The sequence below is a fragment of the Rattus norvegicus genome, chromosome 8, assembly GCF_021556685.1.
Source record: "Rattus norvegicus strain SHRSP/BbbUtx chromosome 8, alternate assembly SHRSP_T2T, whole genome shotgun sequence".
Classification (NCBI taxonomy): domain Eukaryota; kingdom Metazoa; phylum Chordata; class Mammalia; order Rodentia; family Muridae; genus Rattus; species Rattus norvegicus.
In genome coordinates, this window is record NC_141541.1 from 126443645 (window position 1) to 126469295 (window position 25651).

Here is a 25651-nt window from a genome sequence, read left to right on the forward strand (position 1 = left end):
TGCTTCCCGTTGCACTTCCTCTGTCCTGTGGGACAGAGCCCAACCCACCCTGAAGTCTACGTGCAGGTGATGGGGTTGAACCTGGCTCTGTGAGCCTCGCCAGGCCTCTGGGACATGCCGAGGAGACGAGCCAGAAGAAATTACAGAGCAACTGTCCTCTACCTACTGTGTTTCCCCTCGGCCCTATAGTGTTAGTCCTACCTTCTGCAGGGTCAGGAGTGCCTGAAGGCTTCAGATCGTGGGAATGAGGACCTCAGCCTGAGGGAGGAGCTAGCTGAGGCCAGTGTCTCTAATAGCCCTGGAAGCTACTCTCTGGGTTTGCTCCCAAGTGCTGTAACTCCAGTGAAGTCCTAAGATGTAGGATGGGGGGAGGGGAGGTACTGACCTGGGACACAGTACCCTGGGGTTCCGGAAGCTGGAGCACCAAGGACTGAGATTTCCTAAGAGAAGGCAGGCAGTCCGTCCCATGGGAATGCTCCTCCTGACTTGGGTAGGAGGATGATGTGATTTCATGGAGGAACCGGCAGACCTTTCCATAGACGGTGCCAGATAAGCCTTTAGAAATGGCTACTCTTTCTTGCCCAATTAAGAGCTAGTCCGTCTTTAAGTCCAATGTGAGCCCCTGTCATTCTTTATCATGTGATGTTGATGGAAAACAGCAACCCAGGTTCCAACCAAGAGGTGTGTGTGCACCGCCCACTCACAGCCCAGACCTGCCTCACTCTGGATGACGTGGACCCGTGGTCAGCCTGCGAACCAGGCAGCAGTACCGGTGGTGTTTCCATCACGGGTGGACGGGTGGACGCTGAAGGCTGAGTTCACCAAGAGTCCTTCCAGTCCTCTGTTGCCTCACTTTGCACAACACTGCAACAGCTCAGAGCCATGGAAAGCCACCCAAGGAGCTGTAAACAGGAAGGGGGACCAACCACAGCTGGATCTCAGAACAGTCACCCTGTAACAGCTGGGGAAGAAAGGTTCATCATCAGACTTCTGCAAAAGTCTCAGAGATGCAGGACCCATGGTGTGGGCCAGCCAGGAGCCCGCTGAACACTAGAAACAGCGGGGTTCTGGTAGCTGACTGAGGGGGTGCAGGCAGAAATTAAAGACATGGTTGTTCCCATTTCTAAGGTCTTGGGAGGGACGTGGAAATTGTCAAGTAGCAGGGCCTTGAGTTCTTTCGGGGACCCCTGAAAATGGCTTGAAGACTCCCCAAGAGCTGCGGTCACCGCTCAGTTCAAGTGTGTTCTTAAAGTACCTGGTCGCCTTGGCAGAGTGAAGCTCTGTGTAGGAGGAACCACGCGCTGTTCCTTATTCCACGTTCAGTCCCCAATGTGTGGAATCTATTTTGAAATATGAGCTCTATGCGATTCCATCTAGAGAGGTTCCTCGGGGTGATTTGTTCATTTTTTTTTTCCCATCTATGAAAGTACTGTGTCTTAGGAAATTCATGTTAAGTAACAAATACTTTCAAAAAGAAAGTTCTTTAAATTATCCCTTTTAAAGTCATACTCAGGGAATTCAAACTGGCTAACTAAAAGCATTGTAGGCCACTGAAGGTGACATTCTGACACAAACTGTTAGCGAGGTGTTGTGAGCATACCCTGCTCTCCGCTGCTCTGTTTCCTCTTTGAAAATAAAACGCCACACTTGTAAGCCAACATACCATCCAACAGCATGAACTCACTCCTTCAGGCTGTCGGAAAACTCTGGTGCCAGGGAGAGAAAACACAGCCGTCCCCATCAGACGGCATCTGCAGACCCAGTCTGGAATCAGAAGGGTAGCGAATGCCCTACACGGAACAAAAGGTTACAAGCAGCAACTCCCCTGTTCCGGGGTCAGAAAAGACACCACAAAGACAGTTGCTTTTGGTTTTATTATTGTTCTTTTTCTTTCTTGAGTAAGAGTTGGATGAAATTCAGAGTAAGGCCGTTTCATTATTTGGTCTGCGGTGAGGATAGCACCCCACGTCCTGTTTGTATGGCGAAAATAAATTTCTCTAGGCCCACTGTGTGTTCCTTACTCCATTTTGGTCGCTGCCCCGTGATTAGAATTGTTTGCCCGTGTTAAGGAGGAAACGGGGGACTGTGAGATCCAGAAGTGGTAGGTCTTTAAGGGACTGGATGTGGTGCCAGCAGCCTTTGCCCGCTTTTGTGAGGAGGAAGTCCAAGAGGGCACCCTAAGAGATGACCCCAGTGGGCAGCATGTAAAATGTCCCCAGCTTGTGTTGATCTTCCTCCCCACACAACTGGAAAATAATGTCAAAAGTAAATATTTGGGACCAGGTTTATTTTGGTCGGACCAATTCCAGCCTAATTTCTAAAATTAGGGAATCTGTGGGAAGCACGCGGCTTGGGGCATCCTGCCTGAGAAGTTTGTCTCAGATCTGTTGGGTTCTCTTCCTTACTGTTGCTGGCTTGAAAACACAACGCATCTGAACCGTTCCCCGTGCATCTGCCCATCTGTGTAGACCCAAGGCTGATGGTGGAATGGCTCTACCCAGATCGTTTTGGCAAGTTTCCACCGCCCGCTGATGCAGGAGTTGAGCCGCTTGCTGTCTGTCCTTCCCTCAGACACTCCAGGATGGGCCTTCTAAGAGCAGAGCTCTCATCTGGTCCCTCTGGGAAGCATTCACTGACCACCTTCCGCTGGTGGTATGCACTTGGCAATCAGACACATTGTAACTTTCCGTTCCTCCCGGGTAAATGTCCTGTTATCCTCCCCTCTCCATTCTTCCGGACTCTGCTGCACTCGGCTTCCGTGGGCAGGCCACTGAGCCCAGGGAAGCCCAGGCTGACCGCCCTTAGTATTAGCTGTCTCATCTAGTCGCTATCTCTTTCTCCCAGTATCCAGTACAAAGGAAGTCCCAGAAGATGTTTCTGTTTCTCTCTCCCAAAGTTGTCCTTGACCTGGAAAAGGCAGGCAGGCCCTCCTACCAGTCTCCTAAGCTTATCTCTCTCCAGTGCCTTGATGCTTCAGCCCTTTTGTAGAATGTAGCAGAAGCAGCCTCCAGCCTCTACCTCCTACCCCGGCTGTTTGAGGGTAGAAGGCGAAGCTTCACTCACAGGGACTCGCCCTTACCCCCCTTCCCTTCCCTTCCCTTCCCTTCCCTGGGCTGGCTTCCTGCTACAACCCTGAAATCTATAACTTTTGAGCACATGGACTAAGCTATACAAATTATATCCTCAGTTCTAGGAGCAGAGACAGTGTTGGCAGACAATGGGCGGGGACTGGGGACTTGGCTCAGCCGGTGAAGTGCTTCTGCAAGCATGCAGACTGGAGTTCAGATCCTCAGCGCTCAAGTGGGGCGTGGCATCGTGTGCCTGTAACTCCAGCGCTGGGGTTAGGGGACACAGGTGACCAGCCAGGCCAACTGAGTCACTGAGCCCCAGGCTCTGTGACGGAGAATGAGAGAGGAAGACAGATGCCAGTCTCTGGCTTCCACATGCAGGCACAGCAAGCACATACATGCAAATACTACACACACACACACACACACACACACACACACACACACACACATATGCATCCATGCACAGCAAGCACACACATGCAGATACTACACACACACACAGACATCCACAGGTAAGCACACACATGCAGATACCACACACACACACACACACATGCATGCATGCACAGCAAGCACACACATGTAAATACTACACACATACATGCATGTACAGCAAGCACATCCATGCAGATACTACACACACACACACACACATACACACACACAAATACTACCTACCAGCACACACCTACACACACATATGCACTCCATTTCTCTATCTCTCTGCTGTAGCCATCCACGCCCTGCTGTTGGTTTTGAGTATAGGTCTCATAGAGACACCCTGGCCTCTGAAGCTATCACTCCCTTCCCTATGCTAATTTTGGGCTTTTATTTCTTTTTCCTAGTTTCTTGACACATAAAGATAGATCGTTTGTTTGAAATCTTTCTTTCTGTAAAATGTATTTTATGCGTATGTCTTGCCTGCTTCTCTCTGTGCACCATGTGTGTGCCTGATGCCCGCAGAGGCCAGGAGAGGGCCTCTCAGATCCCCTGGGACTTTGCAGGCAGTTGTGAGCTGTGAGCTGCCATGTGGGTGCTGGGAATCGAACCTGGGTCCTCTGGAAGAGCAGCCAGTGCACCTTGACTGCTGAGCCATCCGTCTTCACCACCCATCCATGTCTGTCCGTCCATCCGTCTGTCTTTTCTCTCAGTTTCATGTAGCCATTTAAAGCTTCGCCTTTCCTCAGTGCCACCTTTGTTCCCGTGTCCCGGTGCGCTGTAGTTTTGTTTATTTCAAGAACTGATTCTTCTGATTCCTTCTTTGGCCCCCTGGGCATTGAAGATTGTGTTGCTTGACTTACACATGTGCATGGGCTCCTCTCCAGTTTTTCTCCTGCTGTAGATTCTTAGTTTCATCCCGCTTGGTCAGGAAAGAGCCTCGGTGTGGAGTCCCCTCTTCCTGATGTTCTTAAGACTTGTGACAACTTGAGACCTGTTCTGAGGAGCTCTTTGCACGTGCTTGGGAAGAATGTGTGTCCCGTGATGTCTGGAATGTTCTGTCTGAGTCTCCCAGGTCCACTTGATCTCATTGTTCAGGCTTCGGTTTTCTTTTTTTTTTTTTTGGTTCTTTTTTTTTTTTTTTTCTTTTTTTTTTCCGGAGCTGGGGACCGAACCCAGGGCCTTGCGCTTCCTAGGCAAGCGCTCTACCACTGAGCTAAATCCCCAACCCCAGGCTTCGGTTTTCTTATTCATCCGCGTGTTCTATTATTCAACACAGATTTTGAAATATCGTTGTGATGTCGTCTGCTCGTCAGTTGTGTCAGCCTTAGCTTGTCTCTGGCCCTCTGATGTTGGGAACTTACATAACTGTTATACATCTTCCTACTGAATTTAAGGAACGGATGTGTGCATGCATGAGAGAGAGAGAGAGAGAGAGAGAGAGAGAGAGAGAGAGAGAGAGAGAGAGAGAATGGGGGCATGCACATGAGTGTGTAGGGGGACATGCATGTTAGTATACAGGTGTGTATGCAGAGACCAAATGCAGAGTCTTTTACCGATCATTTGGCCCAGGCTGGCTGGCCAATAAGCCCCAGGCTCCACCCATTTCTGACCCCTAAGTGTTGGTGTTACTTAGAGGCTCTGCCAATCCCAGCTCTTTATGTGTGTGCTGGGAATTCAGTTCTGATGCTTGCACGATAAGCCGTCTCCCACTGAGCCATCTCCTCAATGCCCTTGATCCCATGACACCATCTGTCTCCTGTGACAGCTCTTAGGTCTGTGTTGTCAGCTCCACTGTGGTTTGTCCCTGCTTGCACGGGGTCGGGGGAGGGGGATGGACATATCCTCCTGTCCTTGGGCTCTTAGCCAGACTGTGCCCTTCTAAGGACTCTGGATCTTGATTTTTCTAAGGTCAGCCCCTTTGTGTATTGCTATTGGAGTTTAATCTAAGTGCTTGAAGTGATTATCGGTAGAAAGAATTGTTACCAGTTTCTTGTTTTCTACGCCACATAAGTTCATTCCTTCCACTTCTTTCTGTCTCTGCGTCTCATTGGTCATTTGGTGTGGTGACAGGCCTCGACTCCTTTCTGTTTCCTTAGTTTCTCTTCTGTAAGTATTGTTTGTGGTTACCATGGAGATTACAGAGCACATAGCCCAGTTATCAATGGGTCTATTTTAGGCCAGTAGACCGGGCTGTACAATCTTGGCAGTCTTTAAGCATAATACAACAAAATTGATTTTTTTTAAACTTTAACCTTTGTTTATAACTTCAAGTGCAATTAACTTGAATCATCGGCGGATATAAATTTTATTAAATGAAGGCAAGTAATCCCCAGAGCTATTTTGTTTTAGAATTATGTAAGTAACTCTGACATTTGTCTGGAAGTATGGAAGTTTGGGCCGGCCAAGACGTTTTCAAATAAACATTTAGGGGGGGGGCACTGCTATTAAGTTCAAAACCATAAAGCTGCCCACGAGACTGCACGTTACTGGCAGCGGAGGGGAATAGATTAGGGTTGCATAAGGGACAGAGGACCAGGATGACGAAGGGTGGACCATTTAGGAGGAAATGGCTCCTTAGTGTATCCCGAGAAACAGAGGAAACCACGGACAAGGAAATGTTTGCTTTAAAAAAGTACTAGCAGGGCAAGGCGTGGTGTCACACACCTCTGATCCCAGCACTCAGAGGGCAGAGGTAGGTAGATCTCTGTGAGTTCAAAAAGCATAGATAGATAGATAGATAGATAGATAGATAGATAGATAGATAGATAGATAGATAGATAGATCAAACAGATGTGTATTGATAGATAGATTAGATTGATGATATATAGATGATAGATAGACAGTAGATAGTAGATAGATAGATAGATAGATAGATAGATAGATAGATACTACACATACACACACATACACACATCTCTCGGGTAGAAAAGAACCGTGTGTGTGTGTGTCTGTGTGTGTGTGTCTGTGTGTGTGCATGCGTATGTGTGCATGTGTGTGCATGCGTGTGTGTGCATGTATGTGTGTGTGCACGTGTGTGTGTGCGTGCATGCGTGCGTGTGTGTGCGTGTGTGTGTTATTTTAGTTTGGACTTAGTAGCTTGTGTGAGGGGCTGGAGAGATGGCCCAGTGGGTACTGTTTGATCCAGCTCGTCCCCGGCAGTCGGCAGGAGCACTGTGTTATTAATTTTAGAGTCACTTCCATCCTTCTGCTTATTGATCTGATCACTAACATCTGTGAGTGTCCCCCGTAGTCTCGGGCTTTTGAACACTTGTTTGGGGAGGTTTAGAGGATACAACCTCACTGAAGAAATATCACTGTCAGGGAGGGACCTGAGGTGAGGCCCACAGCTAAACTCCTCAGGACACTTGGCCTTCACTGTTTCCTTCGTGTCTGTGGTTGGAAGATGTGGACCATTAGCTTCCTGCTCCGGCTACCGTGTCTTTGCTCCGCCATCAGAGACCCTTACCCCTCTGAAACTGAAGCCCGAATGAACACCCCCTCCCTTCAGTTGCCTTGGTTAGGTTTCTCTATCCCAGCCTTGAGAATGACCAATTCCGAGTCTCCTTTGGCAGGCCTGTGGTACACCGGCATTTCTAGGCCCAGGAACGAGATTGGTAAGGGCCCACACCCCACCTTCCAGAGTTTATTCAGCCCACACCGCTGATATAGGCAGGACTGGAACAGGTCTAAGACGGTCGTCTGTGCTAACCACACGTGTCCCATGGGAGAAGGTCCGCTCCTGAACACACAGCACCCGCTTGTAGCTGCCATCGTCACGACTAACTGCTACAGCAACAGCCCTTCTGCCCCTCCATCATCCACATTGCTTGCATTTCTCCTGCTCTAGCTCCATTTCTGTTGCCATGGTGAACACCGTGATGGAAAGCAACTCACGGGAGAAAGGGCTTATTTTAGCTCACAGTGCGGTCCAGGTCCGTCAAAGTGCAGGAAGTTAGAACCGGTCACAGGCAGTCCAGAGGGGAGAGGAGGAGGCATGTGTGCTGTGCTCAACTAGCTCGCTCTCCCCTTACACGGTTCAGGGTCCAACATCGGAGAGCTGTGTTCCTCGCTTTCAGGCTGGGTCTCCCCACATCCATTAAGACAATCAAGACAACCCTGCCCCCCAGACATGCCCACGGGCCAGCCTGGCCAGACAGCCCTTCCCTGAGACTCTCTTCCCACCCATCTTGTGTCAAGTTGGCAGTTAAACTAATTATCACAAACACCTCCCGTCGCATGCCATGCTTCTGTTCTGCCTCTCAAATGGTTGTTGCCAGCTACGGAGTGGGCAGTGTCTGAGTGAGGCCAGAGCCCCATAAGCTTCACGTCCCTTCACCGGAGCGCTCCGGTTTGCTCCATTGATAAGCGCAAAAGTTGGGCTTCCTTTTTTCATTAACGCCGTTGATTCGATTACTGTTAAATTTTAACCTGCGCTTCTCTTCCGTGCTTCAACCCTTTGCGTTGCTGCCGTGGCTCATGGTGTAAATAAAACCACTGTGCGGCCGTGGCTCAGAACTCGGATCCCAGCCTCACACACGCCTGGCTTGTTTAACCAGTCCCTGGTCACGGGGACCCAGAAAGTGCTCAGATGAGGAAGAGTGGGGGTTCATAGGCATGGTCCCTGAGAGGCTTGTGCTTGGGTACAGACAGGGAGGACTCAGTTCTGCCCACTCTGTGCCTTCCTGGCTCCCCATTGTGGTTCAAGGGTGACTCTAAAGTGAATTAAGGGCTCAGATTCTCTGGAAAGAAGACCCAACATGCAGGGAGCGCACTAGGCAAGGCCAGGGAGCACACCAGGACCTGGGTGTCTGGGAGTCTCTGCTTTCTCATGGGGACATGGGCCAGCTATGATTGTACCACACACCTTGAAGAGCAGACATGACTGCTATTAAGGACTTCATACAAACGCACTCCACAAACGTAAGTTGGGACAGGGAAGCACTGCTGTCACGGTGAAGGAAGTGGTCCACTCACTGAGAAGAGCCGTGGTCAACATTGTCATCCCATAGCTCCTCCAGACTGTCCCCTGGATTCCTCAGGGAAGTTTATCTCCTGGAAATAAAATAAGGGCCAGATTGGATATCTGGAACTAAATCTTTTAAACTCTGTGGTCTGTAGCCCGGCCCCTCTCCTCTCCGAACACTCCCATTTTATTCCAACAAGAAGGGAAGCTGCGTTTGTTGACTGCCGCTTCTGGGATGGGAAAGGAATGTAACGTATGTGTACACTGCCCAGAATTTCCTGTTAGACACCCATTCCAGACCACAGCCTGGGAGGAGGTCCAGAGATAGGAGCCCATTCTAGGAGGGAAGAAATGGTGCATTCATTTCTGCCTTGGCCTCCAGCGGAAAGGGCTCGCCTCACCCTCCTCTTTAGAGGGTGTTTGGCTTTCCCCAGTGGGATGTAGTTGCCAGTTCAGCAGTACCGGTTTCTTTAAGATAGTAATTAGTGCGCTCTGCTCCAGCACTCCTCTGAGTGAAGCCATAGCGCTAACGTAAGGCACATCTGATGTTTCGTTCCGAAGCTGTAGCAGCACGAACAGCCACAGGAATGTTGTATTGATCTAGATCTGTGGACCGCTCTTGTGCGTGTGGTGGGGGGGTGGGGTATGGGGTATGCAGGTACATGCGCCTCCCCTGAGGAGAACATCAGCAGCAAGCCTCAGCAAGCACCCAGTCGCCATCCCTCCTAGGGCTGGAGTTACGGTTGCTTTTGAAACGGGTGCTAGGCATGTGAGCTCACACCCTCAGGCCCGCCCAGCGATTGCTCTTACCCACTGAGCCAGCCGGCCCCCATTCCCAGACCCAGATTACTTAGGTTTGATAATAAGAAGACTCACTTTTTCGTGAGAGCAGTTTGGGGTGCTCTGTCACATCGACGGTCAAAGCGGTACCTTGTTGGAGGAAACCGGAACTGGCTAATAGTTAAAATAGCAAAGAGATCGCCCTCTAGATGGGTACAATGGGGGATGAGACTTGAGTGTAGAGCCTCGGTGAAGTGTGAACACAACATGGACAAGTGGTGTTCACAGCCAGGCGGAGTGGAGGTCAGTGGGTAGACAGTTAATGGGAAGAGACATCGGGAGTTAGGAGGATTCCCGCCGAACTAGCTACCAGGATTCTTCATATATGTGTGGGTAGGGAGGGGCCATCGCACAGGCATGGGGGGTCAGAGGACAACTTGGAGAAGCCAGCTCTTTCCTTCCATCAGGTACTTTCTGGGCATGAGCTCAGCTCAGGCTTGGCCCCAGTTCATCCACCTCTCACCCACCCCAGCAGGATTCTTGATGAAGACAGGCCAGAGTTCTAAGCCATCCCGTGAGGAAGGGTAGATACTGGAGGTGCTCCGCTGTGAGGGCACAGAGACTTTTGTTAAGATTACCTCAGAGCGGGGTTGGGGATTTAGCTCAGTGGTAGAGCACTTGCCTAGCAAGCGCAAGGCCCTGGGTTCGGTCCCCAGCTCCAAAAAAAAAGAAAAAAGAAGAAGAAGAAGAGGAGGAGGAGGAGGAGGAGGAGGAAGAGGAGGAGGAGGAGGAGGAGGAGGAGGAAGAGGAGGAGGAGGAGGAGAAAAAAAAGATTACCTCAGAGCTCCTTGCTAAATGCCACGGATAGACTTAGGCCAGTCTGCAGTTAGCTTGACTGAACGCACTTTGACAGTAATGTTACTCTTCTCTGGACCGTGCTGTCCTGGGAGATATAGCCCCTGTGCCAGATAGAGGCAAGCCTCATGTCATGGGAACTAAAAGGAGACCTGTGTTTGGCTGCTAAGATGTCTCTCACGGGAAGGAACTTAACGTTGGAGGTGATTACATCAAGTAGCGAAGTCAGATGCTGCTAGTTGTCCCAAACTCTTTATTTGTAATTAAATTTGTCCTCAGACAAATTCACCCCAATCTCCCTAGGCCCCTGTCCGCCCCAAAGCCTCTCATGTTCATGTCTGTTCATCTGGTTCTGTGACCCACTGAGACAAGCGAGCGTCACCTGTAGGACCGTGGGTTTGTAACTGTCCGTCAGGACCTGGTGAGGTCACAACTGAAGACAGTGAGTCCCTTCCTCCCAGAACCTGTCAATCAACAGTCGTTCTGCGGTTGCACCCCCTCAAACTGTCCCTCAGCAGTGCAGAGGGATGGCGGCTAAGACGTGCGAGTCAGAGAGGAGGGGAGGATGGAACAAAGCCATGTGGTAGCCACACAGGGTGGTGAGCACACAAAGTCTGCGTGAGCGAAGACTGCAAAGGGTTAGGTCCCAGAGCCAGGGTGGGTGGTCCCAAAACTTCTCACATCCTGACTGTCAGCCAGATCCAGTCTACAGAAAATGAAAGGTCTGTGGTTACGTGGCATGTGGCTGGTCTGGGGACATTTCAACATTTCTGGAAACTGTAAGGACACCAGAGGATCAGGAAACATAAAACGCTGACCGAAATTGCCCTCCCCCAGTGTAGACGCCACTCCACTGTAGCCTCCCCCGTGGGCATAAACTCAGCCAAGATCCTAGTCACGTACTCTTCAGACTAGTCTTGTTGGGACTCTGGAGCGCCGACCCCATGGCCAGCCATGGTGAAGCTCCTCGTGGGCACTCCAGGGATGCCATGATTGCAACACTACTTCATACGTGGTTTCCTAGAAAGGACCTGAGGTGAGGCCCGACTCGAAGCCTCATGCAAGCAGAAGGGCTCAACTCGCTGCCTTTTGTACTGGTGTTTGCGTGCACAGAAATGTTCTCTGCACTGGAGGTAAAGCTCGAAGGGGCCACTTACTGTTCTAACTTTGGAATCTGCATCACCCAAACCAAAATGGGTCTGCCTACATGTTTTCTCATAAAGCCAGGCTGTCTCCATGAACACAGTCGTCTGGGTACAAGCTGAATTCTCACAGTGCACAGTGAGACCCTATACGGCCCAGGTCAGCTGCTATTTTTATTCCATTTTAAGCTGCCGGTGAGTTTTTTTTTCACTTACACGAACACACATGTTTTTGTCTCAGGCACAGCTCGGTGGGAGCTGCCATTCTTTGCCTGGTATTAGCTCTTTAAGTGGATGAAGTCATGCAGCTGACAAGTAAGGACTGAGACTGGGGCTCCCTCCTTCCTGTACCTGACAAGTGTTTGAAGGAGGTTTACTGTTTATCTGTTTTCTGCACTTGCACTTACACATTCACGAGTGTGTCTTACACATTCACGAGTGTGTCCGTGTGTGCGGGTCAGAGGTCAACATCCACCATCCTCCTCAACCAGTTTTCCAGCCTGTTTGTTTCAGAGTCTCTTACTGAACCTAGAGCTCGCCAATTTGGCCAGACCCAGGCCTCCTCCTGCCTCTCCCCCAACCCCCACCCCCAGTGTGGGGAGTACACGCTCGCACCACCACACCTGGGTTTTTAGCTAGGTGCTGGGGGTCCACACTTATGGACCCATGACCACAAAGCAGTCACCTTAGCAACTTAGCAACCTCCCCAGCCCAACAGCACTTTTCAGTGGGGACCAGGATGCTGTGTGGCCTGCAGCATGTGTAAAGGTCAGAGAGGAACTAGCTGCTTCACTCCTTCCACCTCATTGAGCCAGGGGCATGGTCCAAGGTAGCCTCTGCCTTCCAGTGTGTCTGTGGGCACTGGGATCCCACCTCCAATCCCTATTCTTGCAGAGCAGGCCTTTCTCCCCAGCCCTCCGGGCAGTCATTACTCTGATACCTGGTGCGCTCTCTCTCACTAAACCCTGCCCAGACCACTGTTCCCTTCCTCCCCCTGCTCTCTCCATAACAATTTATAGAGCCCTCATCCCTTCTCAGAAGCCATCCCTCCCTGTCTTGGTGACACACACGTTTGTCCTGGAGAGGCTGAGGCAAGCGGATTGCCACAGGTTTAAGGCAAGCCTGTCCTACTGTCAGAATCTAGGTTAGCCAGAGCTTCCTGGCCAGACACTTGACAACAGTGAAAACAAGAACACAAAAAGAAAAAAAGGAGGGAACAATGAATCTAACTTCTCTGCGCTCTTGGGCCCCTGGCAGGGCCCTAAATTGCCCCATCAAAGCATAGCTCTTTTCTGTTACCAGATTTTGTATTCAAATTCAAATGTTTCTATTAGTCCTGACACACCTCCACCTGTAGGTACAGGGCTCAGCGGTCAGGCTCTCTGCACTGCCTGACCTGGGAGCTTCGTTCTCAGAACCGAACCCTGCTATTGACAGTTATGTAAGCCTAGCAAAGACTGGTTGGGGCAAAAAGGAACTCGGTTTTACATAACTAAAAACTCCCGGTACTTCACCTTGGGAGCTTTTTCTCAACTTGGGCTTCATGCACTAGAGGCAAGGGTAGCTGACAGCTCCGGGCTCCTTAAGAAACCCAGCAAAAGGGGAAACCTTTGACAGCTTTAGCACAAATCTGAGGTAAGACCCTTCTTGGCCTGAGTTCAGTTGTGTGGACTGGAAGATGGTGGGGTGGAAGTCCACTAAGGAAAATAGCGACTTTTCACTCGAAAGCTTGGTAGGAAAGGTTCTATTGGGTGAAAATTGTCAGGCGTGGACCACGTTCCCCATCAGTAATTGGTATTTTGGTGATGTCACTTCCTGCTAGTCTGCCCAGAGAAACTAGGAGACATTCTGAAGCTTCCCATCCTATAGGATCAGGGATTCATTTCCTCTAAGGAAAAGGTAGCTGCCTGCCGTGGTAGCGACCATGAGCCTTATTTGTGGATGCTTCCAGAAGTCTCCTGCCCTGTGGGGAGAAAGGACCACATCCGCAGGCGGGAAGCAGGCTGTGGCGATGTCCAGAAAGAAGTGGTGATGCAAACCCAGAAGAACAACCTCATATCTGTGCTACCTCTGTCACGCCCCCTCCAGGAGATGCACAGAGACCGTGCGTGAGACCATACTCACCCCAGCCTTCCCTGGACCCATGATTCTATTCTGCTCATGTCTCCTTGGGGAAATGAAGACATTGGGGCCATAGCATCACTTGCTGTCTCTGCCAGCAGCCCCCCTTTATTCACCTCAGGAGGCCTGACCATTGGGTGGAGAAAAGGGCGTGACCTCATCATCACAGAGAGGGAAGAGATACAAGATGTTCCTTAATGGCCTATGCTGCCCTGAGCCTTGGGGAAATGGCAGTCATAGCATCTCAGGGCACCTACATGGGAGAATGTGCTAGATCTACTGGTCTCCTTGAGTGCTCCTCCTTGGTGCTCTTCCTTGAGTGCTCCTCCTTGGTGCTCTTCCTTGAGTGCTCCTTCCTGATGCTCCTCTTTGAGTGCTCCTCCTTGGTGCTCTTCCTCGAGTGCTCCTCCTTGGTGCTCTTCCTTGAGTGCTCCTCCTTGGTGCTCTTCCTTGAGTGCTCCTTCCTGATGCTCCTCTTTGAGTGCTCCTCCTTGGTGCTCTTCCTCGAGTGCTCCTCCTTGGTGCTCTTCCTTGAGTGCTCCTCCTTGGTGCTCTTCCTTGAGTGCTGCTCTTTCAGTGCTCCTTCCTGGTGCTCCTCTTTGAATGCTCCTCCCTGGTGTTCTTCCTTGAGTGATCCTCCCTGGTGCTCTTCCTTGACTGTTCCTCCTTAGTGCTCCTCTCTGATGGGCAACATAGGGACAGGACTCCCAGGGCCAGCTGCAGGCTGGGCAGGAACAGCATTCAGCAAAGAGCTAGGCAGGGCCCCCAGAGGGAACTGAACTGCAAGGGGGTGGGGAGGGAGTGTGGACGCTGCCTCTTCTCTCTTGGGAACCGTGTTCTCTCAGAAAACAGCAGCCAGAAGAACACACTGAACACTCAGCCCCTCCCTTTGCCTTCCCCGCTCTGCATCCAGTGTTTAAAGCAACCGAATAGAGAATTATGTCCCGAGATCCATCTACTTTTGCTTTTAAAGTACAGTTTACATAACTGAGACCCGTTATGGTAAGTGCGTCTCTCAGTCGGCAGATGCCAGTAGAAAGAAAAAACATTCACTTTCGTAATACCCAGCCTTGATCCAGAACTTACCAGCAGAATCATTTCTTTTCTACCAAGCAAACGTTGTCAGTAAAGGCCGATGAGATGGCTCAGTAGATAAAGCTGCAGAACCTGGCGACCTGAGTTCAAACCCCAGGACCTACATGGTAGAAAGAACTGACTCCCACAATACCTCTCTCTCTCTCTCTCTCTCTCTCTCTCTCTCTCTCTCTCTCTCTCTCACACACACACACACACACACACACACACACACACACACACACACAAATAAATAATACGTTTTGAATAATGAACAAGAAAAAAGAGGAAAGTGGATAAGCTAAACTCCTAAATGAAATTATTTTAAAGGTTTATTTTATTTTAAATTATTTATATGTGTGTGTACGCAGTGCCCACAGAGGTCAAAAGAAGGTGCTGGATCCCCTGGAGAGGTTATGGGCCTCCCACATGGGTACCAGGAAGCAAGCTTAATTCTTTATTACCTTGGATTGCTGAACCACCTCTCCAGCCCCCTAAAAGACATTTTTTTCAAGAAAAGAAAGACTAGTAATAATTCAAGAGCTAGTGTTTATTGACTGCTTGCCATTACTAGACTCTAGCCTAAACACCTGATATAAAACATTTTAATTCTCACAGCAAACTTACGAGTTGTGGCTATTTCTAATGGCCTTAGAGCTTGCCCAGGCCCCACACTGCTTCTGGCTGAGCCGTCCTCGACACCCCTGCAAGCCTTGCCCCTCAGCCCGTGGTCTGATCATTTGGTCGGCTTAGCTGCCGTCTGGGTCACGGGGAGAAGTTACAACAGGGTAAGGTCTGTGGCAGAGCAAGTCCAGACACCGCGCAGTGGTGCAGGGACAAAATGGTGAGGGCAGGAGAGGAACAGGGAGCTGAAGACGGGTTTAAGAGCGACTTAAGGTTCAGAACGGCTTAATGAGAGAGAACAGGATGAGGGTTAGACTGGAGATTGGTGCTTCCCCTGGACCAAGAGGGAAGACCATGACCTCCATGTAGCCATGTCACAGGGGAAGGACCTAGGAGACAGCCAGAGATGTCCATCCCACAGGACTGAAATGTGGGATTGAGGTCTGGACCAGGGCTCCAGCCACTCAGTCAAACACCGGTCCTAAGGAAATATTTCTGTTCCCTGTCTACCCTGATGTTGAGAATGGCCCACCAGCCATGGGGTGCTTGGGAAATTAGAAGGGCCCAGAGCTTCCCTTAGTTAACACAAGGGGAGCCCACAAAAGCAGCTTCTCCCTACGCCGAGAAGGGAGACAGGAAGCAGGTCCACTGCTGTCAGCTCCCGGCTGTTCACATTAATTCTACTGACAGGGAGCGATCCAGTGGTAGACATTACAAGTGACTTACTGGTTCCAAGCTTCAGGTATATTGATTAATTGATCGATTTATCGATCGATCGATCGATTGATTATGTGAGCAGTTTGTTAATTAGTGCCGAGGAAGAGTTCTACCAGCCAGAGGTGAATGAAAACAGCCCACTGGGAGGCACTACCTCTCAGGCTGCTCACTGACTCCAAGAGGCAAGCAAATGGTGTCAGAGAAATAGGCCGTAGGCCGGAAACCAGCATGTTGTCAAAATGGTTTTGTTTGTTTGTTTCCTGCCCAGAGTTAAGCTTTCCATAAACATTTAAACTCCCAGAGTAACAGTAAGACACTCTAATCAATCACTTGCATTAAATACAAGTTTATTACAGTGCCTTCCTCTCCGCTTGGCAAGCTCCTGGCTTCTTAATCAGACCTCAACAGTCTCAAGATTTGCCTCCAGCGGGGCACTTGGGAAATCACCCGTTTGGAAACAGGCCCACTCGGGCTCCACTCCTGACACCAGTCAGTACTAGGTGCTCCCTCTCAGCAAAGAGGGAGGCAGTGACCCCCACATCTTCTGGGAGTCCAAGGAGCCCATGCGAGGTGGTTTGTGATGTCGTGGTCTCTAGAGAAGGTCGGTCTCGGCCCTCAGTGACCTTGACGGCAGCCATTCTCTTTCCTCTCCACTCACGGCCAGATGGGAAACCACCTACCGCGTGGCCCAACGGTCTAACCTCAACCCCACATTTGTGAGATGAAAACACTAGGGTTCTGTGACATACACTCAAGGACTGGTGAAGAAGATAGAAAAACCAGTCTGCCCAGGATTTGTGATTCTAAAGTTCATCCTTTTCTTAAGGGGTGTGTGTGTGTGTGTGTGTGTGTGTGTGTGTGGTATATGTATGTGGTGTGGGTATGTGTATGTGTGTATGGTGTGTCTGTGTGGTGTGGGTGTGGTATATGTGTATCTTTGTGATGTGTATGTGTCTGTGTGTGTGTGTGGTGTGTGTGTGTCTCTGTGTATGGTGTGTATGTGTATGTGGTGTGTATGCGTATGGTGTCTGTGTGTGTGTGTCTGTGTGTGTGTGTATGGTGTCTATGTGTCTGTGTGGTGTGTATATGTATGTATGTGGTATGTGTATATATTGTATATATGTGTGGTATATGTGTGCATATGTATGTGCATGTGTGTGTATGGTGTGTATGTGTATGTGGTGTGTATGCATATAGTGTCTGTGTGTGTGTGTGTCTGTGTGTGTGTGTGTGTGTGTATGGTGTCTGTGTCTGTGTGGTGTGTATATGTGTGTATGTGTAGTTAGTGTATATATGTATGGTGTATGTGTGCATATGTGTGTGCATGTGTGTGTATGCATGTATGTGTGTGAATGTGTGTGTGTGTGTGTGTGTGTGTGTGTGTGTGTGTGTGTGTGTGTGGTGTACAGGAACACAGAGGTCAAAAGAGCACATCAGGTTTCTCCCCCGTCAGCCTCTGCTTATTGCTTTGAGGCGTGGTCTCTCTGAACCTAGGGCTTGAGTTGTCTGTCAGTCCAGAAAACAGTGAACTCCTGTCATCCCCTGTCTCCTGCCCTCAGAGCCGGGTTACGGGTGTGTGCAGAACACTGGGCTTGTTACTTGGGCGTTTGACTCTGCACTCTGCTCCTCATTATTGTGTAATGAAAGCTTAAACGCCGAGCTACTCCCCAACCCCTAAGGATCATCTTCAATGAGTGAGAATCGTAAGTCTGTGCTAGTGAGACCACAGACCAACCACATCAGAGCGCATGTGTGCACAGAAATCACGGTCTGCGAGCCTTCTATCCGAATGCACTTGGTTTTGCTGGTACCCGGACACTCTTCCTAAGGTCTTGTGATCACTTGGGAGGGAAGGTGCTGAACCTCTCAAGTTCACACAGTACATGATGCCAGATGGCCCGTGAGGAGAGACTGAAGAGAGACGTGTCCTCACAGTTGCTCCGCATTTAAACCATTTCCCACAGTGTCTGTTTCCCCACTAACCCTCAGCATGGTCCCTTCCCTGTGGCTTCAGCTAGGAGCCCTGCAGACCCACCCAGTCCTGGTATGAGGTAGAACTGCCCCAGCCACATTCCCAGGAAAAAGCTCTGGCCCCTGCTGGAATCTGCCTTCTGCCCTGAGGTGTGTTTTCATCTGGGCCAGGTTTTACCTTTTATTTCTGACTTGTGGCAGCTTGTCCTGAGCATAAATAAACAGAAAGACCCACCCCTCCCCTGGTTCCTCCAGCCAGGACGGGCCAGAGCACTGAGTTGCTCTGGATGGAGAGACTGTTCCCTGAACCTTCAAAGCACATGTTCTCCGCATCCCATCTCCTGATATCTCTATATGGACTCCTCAGCTTGGTCTTGGGGGACCCAGGCCCCCCTCTTGACAAACAACTGTCTTTAAGAAGGGGATTCCTATGTGCTCCTAAATGTTTCTGTCTTTAACTCATGAAGCCTACGGTCTCCACAGTGCACAGCAAGTGTACAAGAACCGAGTTTCAAAGCGGCTCTTGCTTGCTGCCCCAGGGGAGGATGCTTCCAAGAGAGGCCCAGGCCTAGTTTGTTCACAAAGAGACATTGGTTTGGGAGTAGTGCTTCATGCATGACAGGGATGCTGCACTTGGTAGCACTCAGGTGACGACGACCCTGAGGACTGTGCAGTTAAGGAGCGGCCCCACTGAAGTCAACAGGATTTGAACAGCCTGTGGGAGTGGGCTCCAGGAGGCAGCAGTAACTGCCGTACTCAACGTTGCCATGTCTTCACGGAGTGCTCAACGGTTGCCATGTCTTCACGGAGTTCTGTTTCTCTCCGCAGCTTCCCAGCGCAACATCAGCCTAAAGAAGCAGAGGGGTCGGAGTATCCTTAGCTCTTTCTTCTGCTGCTTCCGAGACTACAATGTGGAACCCCCTCCACCCAGCAGCCCCAGTGTGCTTCCGCCACTGGTGGAGGAGAACGGTGGGCTTCAGAAGGTCAGTGCCCACGGAGAACTACAATCTAAAACTGCGGTCGTCTCTATGCCCCACCTTGACAAATCCCCCCCCCCCCCGCAAGAGTGTGTGAAATGCATGTGCAGCCATATTTAAGACTTGGGTGTGGGGTTGGGGATTTAGCTCAGTGGTAGAGCGCTTGCCTAGGAAGCGCAAGGCCCTGGGTTCGGTCCCCAGCTCTGAAAAAAAGAACCAAAAAAAAAAAAAGACTTGGGTGCAATCTTTTTAGGTAATAAGTATTTCCGGTCTCCCCAGATAGCACCTAAAGAGCATGCATGATGGACGTTTAAGACCAGCGAGTTGGCTCAGCTGGTAAAGGGGCTTGCTGCCAAGCCTGATGACCTGAATTCAAACCCCAGAATCCACATGGTAGAAGGAGAGAATTGATTCCCACAAAGTATCCCTGAGCTCTTTACGCACACTGTGACTTGCACACACACATACATACATACACACACACATCCGTACATGCATACATATATGCATGCATGCATGCACACATAATACATACATGCACACATACACACACACACACACAAAATAAATAAATGTAATTTTTAAAAAGAACCAGTAGTAGACATAGAAACAGGCAAAATAAGATAGAGAGAGAGCAGACCACGCAGTGAGTATAACTGACTCTAACTCCCTTGAGTGACAACAATATGTGTTTATCAACAGCGAGGTGGAAGGTCTGGGGACACAGCTCGGCGTAGAGTGTTTGTTGTGGTGTGTGTGTGTGTGTGTGTGTGTGTGTGTGTGTGTGTGTGTGTGTTAGATCGTCTTAATAGGTCAAAACCCAAAACCACCCACAGGCTGTCTGACAGACACATCTGAAAGAAAATGACTCAGAACATTTAAGAATATAAGGATAAACAAAGAGACAGCACTCAGGGACAGGCAAGGAAACCAGGCTACATTAATCTCCATCAAACTCGGATTCTGGGGGGCAGGGGGAAAGGCATTGAGAAAGATGGGGGGGAGGTGTTATCCACCAGGATCATGGTTAAAGACTGCAGGTGGCCAGTCATAGAGCTTTACCTTCCGAATCACATAAGCAAACAATGTAAACAGATAACGAGAGGCAGAGCCGCAGGGCTGGGGAAACGCTCAGCGCCTCAGCGGTCACCAGCACTTGCCGCCCTAACACAGGCCTAGGGTGTGGTTCCCAGCACCCGTGTCAGTTCACGGCAGCCTGCGGCTCTAGTCCAGCGGATCTGATGCTCTCTTCTGACTCTCATACATGCACACACACACTAAACATTTAAATAAGAAAAATATACAACGAGTCAAGTGCGGGATGATGTATCGAGACATCTGATTGTTTTGATATATGGCTCAGAAAATAGGAAAAATATTTGATGTGCCCAAATGGGCAAACTAAAACAATCCTTTTCCTGTCTACGAGGTTCTTATGAGTGATACAGGTTTGGAGTGGGAGTGGAGGCTTCAGCGTAGCGCCGAGTAGTATAAAGGGGATGCTAACTGGTTTTACATTCCCGAGGGGACGTTTGGCAACATGGAATTAAAATCTTAGAGTACGCCTGCTGCTGGTAAGGGCATTTCTGTTTCACAGGGGAAAAAATGTCATTGTGATTGTACAAAGATTGAATGAACCTTCTGGAAGGCAAGGGACATACATGTTCAGACACATAATGATTTCAAGAAAGAGACTAAAAATGAAAATTAAAAAAAAAAGCTAGTTGGTTAAAAGAGCTACATCATGGCCATACAATCACATGCTGTGTCTTGGTTTTTAAAAAAAATGACGTATCCCCAAGAATGGCGTGTCACGATTATTAGCATAAAGAAGGACTTACAGTAGAGCTGGGGAAAAGGCTCAGCATACACAGCCCTTGTGCACAAGCCTGACAGCCTGGGTTCAGAGCTCCGACCCACATGAGAGTGTTGCTGCAGCATCTACGAGCTGAGCCGGGGAGATGACTGCTGGGAGCAGGGCTGTCAGCACAAGCCTGTGGGCCAGCCAGCCTGCCATACACCACAGGAACGGCTAGCAAGACCGGAACCAGACAAGGCAGGCACTTGTCTTCTGTAGAGTCCTAAGCCAGGCTGAAATGTCAGCACCAGGACAGGCTGGTGGACACCCTGGGGAAGGACTTAAACCTCCCAGTGCTGTGGCGGACCCTGGAGGAGGAGCTGCGCTGGCAAACTGAGTGGCTTTATTCCCTGTACCCTAGCATCGGATAACATGGCACTTCCCTCGCCTCTGCTGATCCATGGAAGCCGGGCTCCTCTGGGCTTCTCAGGGTTTCTCCTTCCCCACAGATCCTAATGGACAGAGCGACCAGCCGTGGTCAGAACACACAGCCTTACACAAGCAAAGAAGACTGTAGCCTCAGCTGAAAGGTCCATGTTGAAAAGCTGGCACCTGAGACTCCTTCTGGGGGAAACAGTGGGACAGACAGAAGCCGGCGTCCGGGACACTCAGGACTGCCGGCCTCCGCAGACAGCTCAGTGCAGCCATTCTGGGGCAGGAGAGACTTGTAGGACTCAACTCTTGCAGTACTAAATATAAACCATCAGAACACCAGGGAGAAGGAGAGAACAGCCACTTGTGAGAACTGAAAGCAAGGTCTGGAAAAGCAGCAGAAGAACTCAGACCAGGGGCACAAAGACAGAAATCACGTGGTAGGGAGAGGAGCCTTGTAGGAGACCTACTGGCAGACAGGAGCACCAGAAGGAAAAAATAAAGGTAGCTTTTTTTAGGTTTGGTTTGTGTTTGTTTTTGTTTCTTTGGTTTGCTTTTTAATTTTGTTTTTAATGTATGTGAGTATGCCGTCACTCTCTTCAGACACACCAGAAGAGTGCATCCATGATCCCGTTACAGATGGTTGCAAGCCACCATGTGGTTGCTGGGATTTGAACTCAGGACCTCTGGAAGAGCAGTCAGTGCTCTTAACCACTGAGCCATCTCTCCAGCCCCGTTTGTTTTCTCGAGCTGACAGAGACAGATTGTGCTTTCCATTGAAAAGCTCATTGCCCCCGCCCCATTCCCACCCCCAAAGGATCAGGATCAGGGGAGGCAGAAGCAGATCGAGCCACAGACACGGTGACGAAGCTCTCGGTGTTGAAGTAACACGCTTTACAAGCCACCAGGACACAGTTTGTTTCCAGAGAAAGCAGTCGTGTTAACGGCAGCCTTCTTGTCAGCAACAATAAGGGACAGAAGACCACACGGGTCATGTGCGCAGGTTACCGGAAGGAACGTGCACTACTGAGCGGAAAGTGTGTGTGTCATCTCCTAGCCCTGGGCTGGGAGATGCTTTTTAAGCATGAATGTCGAGTTCGGGCTGTGATTGCTCCATGGCTGCTGAGGATAAACAGAAGCGTAGCTTAGAGGAAGCACAAAACCAGGCTGAGTGAACCAGGATCGGCAGACAGGTGACCGAGACTACATCGGATGCTTTGGTGGATTCAGCCAGAGGCCATCGTCAATAATATACCTGCCATTAGATACGGGAATGATGTGGGCAAGAAGTAAAGGAAAACTGACAGCCGGTCGCTTAAACTGACCATTTTCGGGGTTGGGGATTTAGCTCAGTGGTAGAGCGCTTGCCTACCAAGCGCAAGGCCCTGGGTTCGGTCCCCAGCTCCGAAAAATAGAAAAGAAAAAAAAAAAAAACTGACCATTTTCTCGCTGACTGAAGGCTGTGTCAGGCAGGTTAGATCTGGCGATGCAGGAGAGACCCGGACCGTGCACGCTTCCCTTTGGACATCTTTGTGCTCCGCTGTCCCTGGTTTCCATGCCTGCCCCCTCATAGCTGTTATGTGTTCTAAGTGCCACACTCCAGACATGGATCTATGTCCACGGGAGGGGGAGTGAGAAGGGTGGTACCAGCCTCAAGTGTCACTGCTTTCACGGGAAATCAGGATTCCGTCACAGGGCTGCCCAATGACAGCAAAGAGAACAGGCAGGGAAATTCAGCCAAAATAGAGAATGACCAGTGAGTAGGTGGGCTGGTCACCATGGTGCTTCAGTGACACCCTCAAAACCTAAGAGGCCTAAAACAATACAAGGTGGGCCAGCACGATGGCTCAGAGGATAAAGGTGTTTGCTGCTAAGCTCGATGACCTAAGTCCTATTCTATGTGGCAGAAGGAGGGATCTGCCTCCTGCAAGTTGTCCTCTGACTTCCATGCACTTACAAGCAAAGGCATGTAGGCGTTCACGCCCTCACACGCATATCCATGCAGAGTAGATAAAAGTTAACTTAAGGGGGCTGGAGAGATGGGCGAGGGGTTAAGAGTTCATGTAGAGGATCCAGTTCAGTTCCTAGCACCCCCGTGCCGGCTCACACCCGTCTGTAATGCCGTCCAGTTTCCGAGGGTCCAGTGCCGTCTCCTGGCATCTACAGACTCTGCACACATATGGTTCACAAACATACGTGCACACAGAACAACTCAACACACATAAAATTTTTAATTTATAGTTAATTTTTTTAAGAGTAGTTGGAAGAGTTATTAAAAAGATTATTTTCCCCTCATCCTTTACTTATCATAGGCTAGCGGAGCGTGGAGACACAGCAAGCTGCAAATCTAATTTAAGTCATTCTAGACAAAGTTGAAGAAGATGTTTTTAAACAAATGAAATTAATTTTAACGATATTTTACTTACCCCAATATATCCAAGGTATTCAAACACAGGATTAATAGGCTAATATTACTGAGACAATTTCTTTTTTTATCTTACCAGTTCAAGTACTAACATGTGTATCTTATACTTGGCTCATATCTTAATTTGGGCTATCCACATCTCACGGACTCAGTAGCTACCTATGAGCTGCCTGGAGTGACAGACCAACTCCTCACAATTGTGGACCTCGGGGATGATGGCCCAGCATCTTGCCTTCCTTGACTGTCACGGTCCCCTGAAGGTTCTGACTCAGAAGCAAAATGCATTTTGACCCTAGTGGCTGAAGCCAGATAGGCGGCTATCCCTAACTTCAAAGGCGACCATGCTAGGTACCAAAAGAGAAGCTGGGAGGGTGGGGTAAAGACAGGCTAATGCCTGTTACAGTAAGAAGTTACTTGTTTCCATAACAACATTAAAACACCGATGAGAAAGGAAGGGAGAGAGTGGAGGCTGGTGCAGTGTACAAAGACAGACTGAGAAGTCCTCCTGATAAGGCAGTGTCAGTATCAGACCACGCAGAATTCGTTCAGATATGTTAGGAGCTGGAGAGCTGGCTCGGTAAGTGAAGGAGCACTTGCTGGTCTTGCAGAGGGTGTGAGAGCATCTCCCAGCATCTCTGTGAGGCTGCTCACAGACATCTGTCACCGCCCCTCTAGGGGATCTCACGCACTCATCTGACCTCCATGGGCACCCACATGCACTCCACACCCAAGCACACAAATAAAAAGGAATCAACTTTAAAAGCATTAAACACAGGAAAGACATTCACAGTGAAAAGGGGGTCCAAACCCGAAGCATGTAACAGCCCAGCCATCCTTCCGGATGACAAAAAAATGTGGCCAGCTAGGACAAGAAAGCTTGGGTAAAATCAAGATGAAAATGCTATTTTGTCTTCCGAAAATGAACAGCAGACGGCACAGGCGATTTCACTGGTAGGTTCTGGCTGGTGGGATACAGCTGGAAAGTGAACGTTGTTATGAATATGGAAAAGTTATAAATTTAGCCTTGCTTGCAGATGACATCACTGTTTACATAGATACCCAGAAGAGTATAGAAATGGGTTCCAGTCCACTTGAAAGATTCTGGTCTGCTCGCTCCCGTGTGCTTCAGGATAGGCATTCGTGTGGAAGGAAAAAAATATAAAGAATGGAGAACACTTGAGGAGGAACTCCCCCTGACAGACAGCTTGCCTGGCAGATGCCAGTCCTTGGTGTGTACAGCAAGCGATCATTAAGATGAGAGCCCACTGTGGTTCGTGTCCTGGTCTCCATTCCAAGCAGCTCTCTCCATACACTTCTCTTTCCTCCCTGCTTAAAAGCTATGGCTGTGGGCGGGGACCTGAGCAGGAAAAAGCCTTGGCTGCCAAACCCCACAACCTGAGGTCCATCCTTGGGACCCACATTGTGGAAGGAGAGAACCAACTCCTGCAAGTTGTCCTCTGACCTCCACACGTGCAGGGTAGCACAGTCCCACAGGCGCCTACAAAATAAACAAATCAATTATCAGATGTAATAGAAATACATCAATGTGGGAAAGAGCCCTTAGTGAAGGGAGCGGGGCGTCCTCGGTTGCTATGGAGATAAACACCTTTTAAGGCATTCCTTTGGGAGCCAGCATTAGGCTCACTCAGAATTCCTGTTCATTCATGGGCTGCCTCTACTCAACACTTGCCAAAATGGCTTTTTAAATAATTCAGTTCTGTGGAGCTCAGAAATTCGGCTGCTTTTCCAGAGGCCTAGACTTGGATTCCCAGCACTCAAGTGGCAGCTCAAAACCCTCTGTAACTCCAGTAACAAGATCTGGCACCCCTCCTGGTCCCTGTGAGCACCCAAAACACCATACACGTAAAATAAAAAGATACATTGTTTCTTTTAAAGAATTCAGCTGCCTTATCTTAGTTAAATCTATATCGAGATGCTGTCTGCATAACAAATGCGTGGTCTGTGGGACAGTGTGGACAGGGAAGACTGACTCCCAGAGGACCCTGAATCCCTCCAGCACCCACAGAACACAGGGCTAAGCCTGGTAGATTCCAGACCTGACTCTACTGGAGTCTCCAGGACTTCCTGCCTCTCCTGATCAGCACCGTAGAGAAGGTGGAAGGGCAAGGCCGTGGACAGAACGGGAAAGGTCACTGCTGAGACACCATCCACCCCCAGCATTTACTTCACCCTGGAGAAATGGAGGTTCAGAGCCTTTTTTTAACCTGCTTCTGCAGCAGTGGTTTAAGCTGACAGTCAC

At 49.7% G+C, this 25651-nt stretch overlaps 1 protein-coding gene and 1 non-coding gene across 4 annotated transcripts in view; both read left to right on the forward strand.

Moving 5' to 3' along the window:
* Positions 1 to 25651, forward strand: part of Ctdspl (CTD small phosphatase like) — a 124746-nt gene that overhangs the window by 73121 nt on the left and 25974 nt on the right. For 2 of the 3 annotated variants that reach the window (XM_087561559.1, NM_001395740.1), the window contains 1 exon segment: positions 18588 to 18742. In XM_087561559.1, the coding sequence (XP_087417685.1) occupies positions 18588 to 18742 (155 nt within the window). 3 annotated transcript variants of the gene reach the window in all.
* On the forward strand, positions 22296 to 22376 carry Trnag-acc3 (transfer RNA glycine (anticodon ACC) 3). The gene has a single exon. It is a non-coding gene; the product is annotated as a tRNA-Gly (tRNA).